Below are 10,594 nucleotides of genomic sequence, written 5' to 3'. Positions count from 1 at the left end.
CTGCAGCGCTGCAAATTGCGGCGCTACAAAGCGCCAGTGTAGTCAAAGCCCCAGCGCTGGGAGCCGCGCTCCCAGCGCTGTCCGTTATTCCCCACAGGGAGGTGGAGTACGGACAGCGCTGGGAGAGTTTTCTCCCAGCGCTGGCGCTTTGATTACACTTAGCGCTTCAAAGCGCTGCCGCGGCAGCGCTTTGAAATGCAAGTGTAGCCAAAGCCTAAGGCTCTGATCCTGCGATGAGCTCCACACACAGAGACCCCTTGTGCCCATGCAAAGCCTCTTTGATTTCAGTGGGGCATCTGCATGTGTGCAGAGGCCTGCCCACAGTCCATCTTCTTACATCACAAAGTATAGTTTCCCTCAGTATTTCTTCTAGAGCTTTGTCTAGTTTTAAATGTCTGATGGGATGTGGCTTTCAGGAGCACTTCCCATGGGGGTGGGAGAATTTCCCAGCTCAAAGGCAGTACAGGCGTGATTCCCACTCTGTCATGGGGACACTTGGACATTCAGATAACTAAGGTTTGGGATTTGAGGGTGATTAATAGAAGAGGGAGTTTGGGACACTGGAGTTTGATGTAGACCCCAGTGACAGGACATTTCCCTCTGCTATTCAGCCATAAATTCCTTTGCTCAGTTTCACCCACACCCTAAACAAGTCCAGGGTTGACAGCCCTTCTGTGTCTGTGGATAACCATCTCAGCCATTAGTCATTGCTCACCAAACAGATAATGGTATTTTGCCCTTCTATATCAGCTTCCATCTGAAGGGCTCACAAAGCACTTTGCAAAACATTAACCAAGTCTTACACCACCACTGTCAAGTAGGTCTACTTATCCCCATGGGGAAATCGAGGCACAGAGGAGTTAAGGCCCAGATCCTCAGAGGTATTTAGCCATACTTAATCCTGATTGTGGTGACAGTTAAGTGCCTAAAATACCTTTGGGTATGTCTACTGCAGCCGGGACCATGCCTCCCATCATGGGTAGGCTAGACCGATTGATGGGCAGCATCAGCGTGGATGTAGCTGGCCACCCGAGTGTCAGGCTGGCTCACACCACAACCTCCACGTTGCTATTTGGAGTGCACTAGTCCTGGTCTGTGAACTGCAGCGTGGATATCTGTGTGTGGATCTGGGCCTAAGTGACTTGGAAAGCCCACGGCAGAGCCAAGAACAAAACCCAGCTCTCCTGACTCCTCTTTGCAGGATCCTGATGGGGCGACGACATGATGGCTCTGCCAAGAGAACCCGTACAGGGGAATCATGTGTGGTAGTGGCTGGCTGACAAACAATCCTTCCCTTGCTGGCTGCGTTTCCTTCTGCCACGTCTTTTCCTCAGCTCACACCACAGCCTGGCTCCTGCCCACCCCCGGATTCTAGTGCATGCAGATCAAAACTGGCTAGGCCGCGCTGTGTGAAAAAGCTGGGGTCTGGATTCCCAGTTTGTTTTACTGGTGCCCCACACGAATGGCCGCGATTTTTAATACCATCCTTGTCTATAGCAATACTTCTATTTAATTGCCAAAAGCAAGAATACTTTGCACTGCTATAGCCCCTTCCACCGAAGACTCCCAGAATGCTTTGCAAGCATCAGGCCTCGTTACACACATTCTGTCCGAGAGAGGAGAATTATTTCTCCCATTTTACAGAGGGGCAAATGGAGACACAGAAGCAAAGCCAGGATTAGAACCACATCCTTTAAGCTCCCGCACCCCTGCCTGAGCCAGTATGTTTTCAAAAGCACAACACTGCACATATGGAGCTGGCTGGGCTTCGAACTGTGGGATAGGTGCCCCAAGACACTGGCCTAGCAGCTGGTTAGGCACGGACAGGCTGGCTTTCAGTTAGCTAGCATGGGTACAGCGAATTGTTCCAGAAGCAAATGATTCTATAACTACCAGCCCTGAGCTTCATGCATGTTCTCTGTCTCTTTAAAGCAAACTGGGGATATTGATCAGAAACAGCGCTGCTGCCAGCCAGTGCAAATGCTACTGCTCAGCTAAAAAAGCTCAGTCTTGCAAACCAAATACTGTATTGATGCTGGTCTGCTGTTCTCTCTTTGTATGCCTGAAGTTTGGAAGAAGAACTGACTCTCCACCAGCCCCACCCACCCATTTAATCATGTGAGCCCTTTGCTGCCCAGGCCAGCTGTTTAAAGGCCCTATAGAGAGAGTGCTGAGTCACACAGCTGAATCTTGGAACTGGAAAGCAAGCAGTTGTCCTAACTTTGGTGGCTTCGGTCAGCGGCATGGAGTGTGTGAGTCTTGTCTCTTTGTAGCTGGGACTGTTGAGCTGGAAAGGGTTCGGGTTTTACTTGCAAGACAAGGGGATAGTTAGCTAGGTGTGGAATCCTGGAAGAAGGTTAACTGCTGGTGAGGGTGTTTGGGAGAGCTGTGGATCACATGCTGGGTGACCAGACTTCTGGTACACATACACCCCACGCACCTGACTTCTCTCTCAAGGCTCCCCCAGGGTGAGCTGCAGGGCTCTTTTCCTGTTGCATCATGGAATAGAAGAATTTCTCTGAGGGGAAATGTGGGTATTGGGTTGGGTCATATGTCAGTGATGGTAGGAAAATGCATGATTGGACTAGAACATTGGAGGGAGGGAACACTAGAGATGGATGAATTTTGATTTTTGCAAGATATTTCCACGTAGCTTTTGTTTTGAAGTGTTCACGATGTTTATGTTTACAATTTTCAGCACTTGTACTGTCAGTAATTATCCTAATGTTTCCAATGTCTAGACAGTCTGGAAAGAATATCAAAGTACACCTTTTTTTTTTTCTTGCAAACTCTTACAAATCAGTTGTTGAAGATTGTAAAACATTTCATGCCCATATAAAGCCTTTTGGGGGGCGGGGTTCTTTTAATTTAAAATAAAACCCCTTCAACTCAGCCCTACAGGATAGGGCCAGGCCATCAACTCAACCTTGGCCTTCAGCCCTCTCTAACTCAGAAATGCACCTCCTTAAATATTGCCTACCTTCCTCAGTCTTGGTGGCTGCCTCCTCCCTGATTCTGCGATCCGACCATGGTTCAGCCTGTGCTCCAGAAACAGAATAAAAGAGGGATGAGTAGAGAGCCAGGATAAGTTGGGCTTAGATACTATGGCGATAAGCTGTTTAGCAATCTGCAGATAGTAGCTGGTCTGACCTCAGCATTCTGGCGCAAATGGGAGAGCTGGACAAAACAGAATAGACTATGCAGGTGGCTGGATATCCTCTTGGCTGTGAAAACTGTATCCAAATGAAGGAAAATGACCCTCTCTCCAAAACTGGAAGTGGTGATACTGGTGCAAATGCTACTGTTTCCACTGGTCTAATGCAATATAACCCCAGCTGTGACAGGCCTGTCTTAAGGTCATCACTGAGGTATGTTTGGAGCTAAATTCCAATAGCTCCTCAGGTGAGGGCGCTTGTGTTCCTGATGCAAGGGGTGGAATGTGGCCTCTGTCCAGATAGGCTGGATATGGAGGTTGTTTATCTAAGTCACCTCCCTTCAGGGTTAGCGGCTGCCCCTTGCACGGGGAGGGTGGCACGTGGTGGAGATGGGCTGAAGGTGGGTGTTTTCATGTACTTCGTTTCCTCCTCTGCAGTGGAGGCTGGGATGTACGCAAGCAAGCTGGCTGATGGGCAAGCGCTTTCAGCCAGCAAGCCAAGCCCCTGCCCCGGGTTCCCAGGGCACGGGAGCAGCGTCAGACAAGACCGTGTGCACAGCAAGCTGGTGGGCTGTAGATTTGCACCATGGCTGGCTGCACGGTAACAGCCATGGCTTTAAATGGGGGAGGGGAGAATAAAGGAGGGTTAGGTCTCACATTCCTGCGGGCCGGGGAAGTTACCTCTCTGCGTGCTAAAGGTCGGGTGCCTGAGAAGTGAACAGTGGCTTCTTTTAGAAAGGCAGCCAGGGAAAAATGCTAGTCAGACTCCCCGGGGGAGAACTGAGCCCTCTTAGTACAGAAAAAGCCTAAGTGGTGGCAGGAGCAGCAGTGCAGGCTTCCCGGTGTGTGTTACATCCCCAAATCCCCATGGGCTGCAGCTAACGAGGGCACCTCTAGTCCAGTCTCTGGCCCATTCAGTCCTTGACCTCTGGACAGACTGCTAGCCATCAGGCCGGTTAGAGCCTGTGGCTGGGAACACTTGGAGTCCTGCCCCTTGCATGTTAATGATTCTGGTCGCTGCCTGACTGGAACTTGTCTTGCTTCCAGGTCATGCTCAGCACTTATTTCTTGTGTCCCCTGTGGTATTGCCCCTCCCTTCAAATCGAGAAAGTAAGTCTGTTGCTCCCCAGGGAGCAGGCTAATACGGTTGTGGCTTGACTCCCCTAGGGACTGGTTGCTACTCACTTGAATATCCAGGCTGGAGAGTGCATCAAAGTGAAGGGGAAGATCTTGCCGGAAGCCAAGGGGTGAGCTGGGAAGCCTGGGAGAGGTTAGATGTTACATCATCGTTTAGGTACCCAGTGGGGATTGACTTCTTCCCTTAGCACATGACAAGGGTAGGTGCTAAAGGTGAATCTGCCTCCGGACAAATACAGTTCTCTCTGTTGTTAGGTCCATCTCTGCATTACAGCTAGGGGTTACAGTGGACGAGAAGCTGGATGAGAGTCAACAGTGTGACCTTCTTGCCAAGAAGGCTAACGGCATTTTGGGCTGTATAAGTAGGGGCATTGCCAGCAGATTGAGGGATGTGATCATTCCTCTCTAGTCGACATTGGTGAGGCCTCATCTGGAGTACTGTGTCCAGTTTTGGGCCCCACACTACAAGAAGGATGTGGATAAATTGGAGAGAGTCCAGCGGAGGGCAACATAAATGATTAGGGGGATGGAGCACATGACTCATGAGGAGAGGCTGAGGGAACTGGGATTGTTTAGTCTGCAGAAGAGAAGAATAAGGGGGGATTTGATAGCAGCCTTCAACTACCTGAAAGGGGGTTCCAAAGAGGATGGATCTAGACTGTTCTCAGTGGTACCTGATGACAGAACAAGGAGTCATGGTCTCAAGTTGCAGTGGAGGAGGTTTAGGTTGGATATTAGGAAAAATTTTCACTAGGAGGGTGGTGAAGCACTGGAATGGGTTACCTAGGGAGGTGGTGGAATCTCCTTCCTTAGAGGTTTTTAAGGCCAGGCTTGACAAAGCCCTGGCTGGGATGATTTAGTTGGGGATTGGTCCTGCTTTGAGCAGGGGGTTGTACTAGATGACCTCCTGAGGTCCCTTCCAACCCTGAGATTCTATGATTCGGACTCCGGTGGGAGGGGCTGTGTAGTGTGGTTGGGTGTCTGATTGTCTCCTCCACGCCAGGTTTGCTGTGAATGTGGGGAAGGACCACAGCAACCTGGTGCTGCACTTCAACCCACGTTTCGACAGCCACGGGGACGTGAACATCATTGTGTGCAACTCTATGGAGGATGGGATGTGGGGGACAGAGGAGAGGGAGACGGACTTCCCCTTCCAGCAGGGTGACAAGACTGAGGTGAGGGCTTGGGAGTGGGGAACAAAGCTGTGCTAAGGGAGAGGGGGGTGGTTCCTAGCCCTACATTCCTGCAGCACTTTTCATGCCGTACAGCAAAGCATTTCACACTAATTAAATAGGCCTCTCTTCACTCGGGCGAAGGCACCAGTGAGGCCCGATTTTTGGGGTGCCCTCTCAGCCAGATCTGGGGGAGATCAGGCTTTCTCCCCCTCAGGACAGACACTAGTTGAGGGAAGAGTAGCTAATGCTGTCTGGGGGAGCTCCGGGTTAACACAGCTCTAAGAGGTGGTGGGGACTGGCTGCCTGTGTTGTTGGTTCTAATGTGCCTACTCCTTGCAGATCTGTATCTCCTTTGACACAGCAGAGCTGACGGTGAAACTGGCTGGCGACAAGGAGATCATATTCCCCAATCGGCTGGGCCTGGAGAACATTGAGTACCTGTCTGTGGAAGGTGACTTTGCCATCAAAGCCATTAAGTTTAGCTAACGGCTTAGTCCTACTCCTTCCACCTCCCTGCTCAGTGAAATAAATCTCAACTTGGCCTTCAAACTTGCCATGTCTGCTTGCTCTTTGCCATTTCATCTGCTCCAGCTAGCTTGCCTCTCCTGCACTACATAGGAATGGCTAATTGCACCAGGAGCCAACACTTACCTAATCACCAGCCCTTGACACCTATTCCCCACTTAAAAAAAACTAATCGTAGTCTAACAGTCCTGCTGCTGCCTAGTGTAAATGCTGCCTCTTAGCTGAAAGAGGCCGTTAACGCCACTCATCTTCCCCCCCTCCACACCCCCATGAACCTCTCACTGTTAAAGGATACTGCCCCCACCTCCTGCAGCGGTCATCTGCTCAGCTATTTAAATGCAGTTGTGGAGCTCGGGCTGAATCCCGGAGTTGGTTGGCTGTCCTAGCTTGCTGGATTTCAGGCAGCATACAAGTCCTACCTCTTTGATAGCTGGGGTTGTTAGACCAGGAGGCATGACAGGTAGGTATGGTCTGACTGCAGTCCTTGATAGAGTGGCTCAGGCTTTGAAGAACTGCCTTTCTCCTCACAACTCTACTAGTGGTGTCCCTCACGGGGAGGGAGGGCAGCGTAGGAGTCTCTTATGTATCTCCCGCAGAGGGGAGAAAGTCAGAGGGGTGTTAACTGGGCAGGTGTCAATGGGGACTTGTCATTAGGAAAGTGATCCAGCTTAGGGCTGGGGAGATCCTGTTGGTGGAATGGGGCTCTGGGAGTGGGAATTAGAGCAGACTGAGAACCTGTGAAATATTTTAGGGGTTTTTTTTAAAAATTTCTTGGGGGAGGGGAGACATACCAACTCTGGGAGACTTATTAAACCACCTCTGGTGGGGATCAAAGGATGGGGGGAGAGGGCGGGCGGAGGGGGAGAGCATGCGGCTGTTCCCACCTTGCTCTTCTAACTGCCGCTGACTGAAGTGTTGCTTCCCTTGCCTCTGGCAGCGGCTTTCTCCTTGCCTCTGCTAAATGCCCTCTTCCCGCTAGTGCCCCAGCCCCCTTCACAGCAATGTAGCCGATAAGAGTGGGATGGCTGAGGCGCCTCTGTGCCCACTACACGCAGCATCCAGAGACAACGACGGTGGTGGTGGTCAGCACCACAGCAGTATGGGGGCAGGGTTCGAGCTGGCGTCCCCAAGAAGCAGAGAGGAGGTGCTGGGAAAGGCAGAGAACAGACTGAATGAATGCAGCTAGCTCGTTGTTCTCCTGTCTGTGCCCCTGGAAATAGGGAGAGGAGTCAGGAGAGGGGCTAATTCTGCTAAACTGGGATCCACTCAAACTTCCTCTCCATATCCCCTGCCTTTGCCCTCTGACTTAGGCATGCGGCAGGAATACTTACAGCAAAACTGTCTGCTTCCCCACAGCCCAGGCTGAGCTCCCTCCTGGCTACTGCCTCCTCAAAGCCAGGAAAAGACCGGGCTCCCCAGAGGTGGAGGAGGCAATGCTCATGCAACTGCTGCTGGGTCCTCTAGCCAAATGAGGCCCAATCATGCCCTGGCGAGGCCTTCAGCTGAAGGTCATTATCAAAGATGGGGGTTCCAGGAACGTTCTGGCTGTGCAGCTGGGCCTTTCACAGCTGAGCCCTTTGGGTGGGGAGGGGCAGCAGGATGATCCCATAGCCCCGACAAATGGACTATACCTGGATCTTCCACTTAAATCAACTCCTGGAAGGCTGGGGAGAGGGGGCCCTACTGCACTTTATCCCCTCCTAGGATGGGAAGCTGGAGGTTTTCTGTCAAGCTGAGCTGGTGTCCTACAGCAACTGAGGTGCAATTTTTCCCAAAGAACCTGGGGCTGGAGGGGAGAAGGCTGTCATACTCCTCAGGACCAGAGACACTATCATTCTGCCTCATCCTGGCGGCAGGATGCCTGAGTAACCGGGGAGCAGGCTTGCTCTTAAAAATGCCTGTCTCCTAGGGCAAGGATGGGGTTTCCCCCCCCCCCCAACTAGCCCATTCAGAAACAGCTTCCCAGAAGCTACGCTCTCCCCTCCTCTAGCTGTGCGGGAAGCTCATGGAGCATGGAGCATTCTGGGAGCTTTCTCTGCCACACCAAAAGGTATGTTTGTTTCCATGGCAGCCCAGCATGGGAATGGCTCCAGTGCTGGGGGCTGCACAGTGCAGTTGGTACCTCTCTGCTCCCTGCCCCTCCAGGCTTGCTGTGAACGTGGGGAAGGACTGATGCTGCACCTCCACCCATGCTTTGACTGCCAGCAGGGTCACAGTGCGCAACTCCAAGCAGGATGGGAGGGATGTAGTCCAGGCCGGCTAAGCTATGGCCTCCATCCTTGTATTGGGGGAACACTGGCTGCCACTCTCCCACTCAGATTTCCCCTGTGCTTTAAGCCAAAGCACAGGTGGGGAAGGAGTCTTAAGAGAGAGACCAGAGGAAGGAAGAGAGGAAACCATGGAAACTCGGATCCCCTGAGGGACAGGCGAGACTTTCCCCTATTGCCCTTCCCCAGGTGCTCAGGAGGTAGCTCTTTGGTGCATGCATGGTCGGTGCCTTGCCCTCTCGCCCTTTAAGATCAGACCTGTTCACTTGACCCATCTGGGGCCAGCTGGTACCACTCCCTCTCTCACTTTTGGGTTTACTGACCTCTCACAGATGTTGACAGCTTCCAGTGCTCTGGATACAACAACGGCAAAGAGCTCAGGTGGGAGGGAACCGTGTGGTCTGCAGTACTTCCTGCGGGATGCCCTGACGGGGGAAGTGAGGTGAGATGGCTGCAGCTCCAGAGCCATAACTACTCCTGTTGTTACCAAGGAGGCTGGTGTATTGAGTTAACAGTAGGTGTTTAGGCTGGCTCGTATTATACTACCAGCATAAGAAAACCTTTGCTAAACAGAACAGGGAAGAGAGAAACTTAGATAATGTTTTCACTCAACCGCTGTCCATGCTACCCAGCTATATGACTATTTATACTCCTGCTAGCTCTCACTGAGCTAAGGCAAATGTGTGTCCCCAAGCTGGGAATCGCTCCTAGTGCAGACAAAGCCTAGCCCTGCCACTAGAGGGCACTGTGTCCACAACTGCTGATTTGACGCTCACCCCGACTCCCATAATCTACTACATTCCAGTCTTGGTTCTGGTGGATAGGTCCACAACACACACACAGCTACTCTTGCAGCGCTTCGCTTATTTATATGCAGATTAACTTATGGGACGTGCAGAATTGTTCCATTTCAGACCCTTGGTAAATCCACTTCAAAGGGTAAAAACACCTGGTTCCTAGAGACATTTTCACATATGACTTAAGCCCTTAGGCCCAGAACTTCAAAGGTACTTAGGCACCTAACTCCCACTGAAATGGGAATGAGGCCCCTAAATACCTTGGAGGATTTGGGCCCTAGGCTCCTAGCTCTCTTAGAAAGTCAATGGGCCGTAGGCTTCTAAATCACTTAAGTGCTTTTGAAAATTTTACCCTAGAGCCCTGTCAGACTATGGTTGAGATCATGCTTTGGACTCCTGCTCAAGGGGGGGGGGGGAGGGACTATGGTGTGGCTATCCAACAGGGTTCTCAGAAAAGTTTCCCTGTCCAGTCTGCTCAAGGAAACTGAGCCGGAGCCCAGTTTGTCATACTGTGTTCGTACAAGGGCGTGGTCAGCCTGGTTTCAATCATAGCGCTAAAAAGGCCTGCATTCAACTCAGCGCTTTCATCTCTGGGCTAGCTGAAAGCACTTTACTCGCTGCCCCAGCCACAGTTGCTTGTGATTGAAGTTAACCCTCCTAATGCACTACAGCAGAAGGGCTTTGTTCATTCAGCTGTTCCAAATGTGATGCTTAAGGTGAAAACAAGAACATCCAGCAGTTATGTAGCACTTTTCATCAGTCGATCTCAAAGTGCTTCACAAAGGAGGATGGTAACATTAGCCCCATGTTACAGATGGGGAAACTGAGGCACAGGGTGGTGATGTGACTTGCCCAGCATCACACAGCAGGCCGGTGGCTGATCCAGGAATAAAATCCAGGTCCCCTGAGCATGAGTTCAGTGCTCTGTCCACTAGAGAACACGGCCTCCAGGTAGGCCACGCTTAAGTTCTCTAGGAATCTTGCAGAACTGCACAATCTACTTAACCCCTGGAGAGTGTCTGGAAAAAGTGAAGATAAGTCAGGGCAGGGGAGAGTGAAACCTGTAGGGGAAGTGAAGATTAGGAAGGTGTGATGCTGCTAGCCATGGCTGAAAACATTTAAACAAGGAGGAAAAAGGCCTGGGCACCAATGTAACATTTAGCATTAACTAGCCATGCTAGTAACTGGAGCTAGTTGAATATTTGCACAAAAAAAGTGTTGTTATTGAAAAACAGCCTTTATAAAATGAAACTTTTGGAAAATATCATTGATATTATTGAAATTTTCAATTTTTAAAATTTTTTTAATCCAAATAATGTTTTCATTTACCAAAAACTTTTTTGTACTGCAAACTGCATTTTCAGTACACAGACATTTTTTGAAAATGTTGGTAAAACGAATCATGGAAAATTTTGCCAAAATTGGCAAATGGATCTATTTTGAATCCTGCCAAATGGAAATGTGAACATTTTTTATTACCTACATTCTCCCATATTTTGACCACAATTAATTACTCTTTAAGCCGGTTCCTATTTACAC

At 50.5% G+C, this 10,594-nt stretch overlaps 1 protein-coding gene across 2 annotated transcripts; it reads left to right on the top strand.

The window, feature by feature from the left end:
- The first annotated feature begins 1,998 nt into the window (after positions 1–1,998).
- Positions 1,999–6,015, top strand: LOC123371484 (16 kDa beta-galactoside-binding lectin-like). 2 transcript variants are annotated; one of them, XM_045019164.1, is made up of 4 exons: positions 1,999–2,252; positions 4,322–4,401; positions 5,295–5,466; positions 5,806–6,015. In XM_045019164.1, the coding sequence occupies exons 1-4, from the start codon at positions 2,244–2,246 to the stop codon at positions 5,950–5,952; spliced, it is 408 nt and encodes a 135-aa protein (XP_044875099.1). In that variant the 5' UTR covers positions 1,999–2,243; the 3' UTR covers positions 5,953–6,015. The 2 variants fall into 2 exon arrangements, with proteins under 2 accessions (XP_044875099.1, XP_044875098.1); XM_045019163.1 differs by lacking the exon at positions 1,999–2,252 and adding an exon at positions 3,602–3,755.
- The last annotated feature ends 4,579 nt before the right edge of the window (positions 6,016–10,594 follow it).

The sequence above is a fragment of the Mauremys mutica genome, chromosome 5, assembly GCF_020497125.1.
Source record: "Mauremys mutica isolate MM-2020 ecotype Southern chromosome 5, ASM2049712v1, whole genome shotgun sequence".
Classification (NCBI taxonomy): domain Eukaryota; kingdom Metazoa; phylum Chordata; order Testudines; family Geoemydidae; genus Mauremys; species Mauremys mutica.
The sequence above is the reverse complement of the archived record's forward strand: the minus strand, read 5'-3'. Positions and strand labels throughout refer to the sequence as shown.

Bases quoted from the DNA above. Each gene is read 5' to 3' on its own strand.
- LOC123371484 (XM_045019163.1), top strand. The intron at 4,402-5,294 runs GTGAGCTGGGAA...CCTCCACGCCAG, and splicing joins ATCTTGCCGGAAGCCAAGGG to GTTTGCTGTGAATGTGGGGA. The intron at 5,467-5,805 runs GTGAGGGCTTGG...TACTCCTTGCAG, and splicing joins AGCAGGGTGACAAGACTGAG to ATCTGTATCTCCTTTGACAC.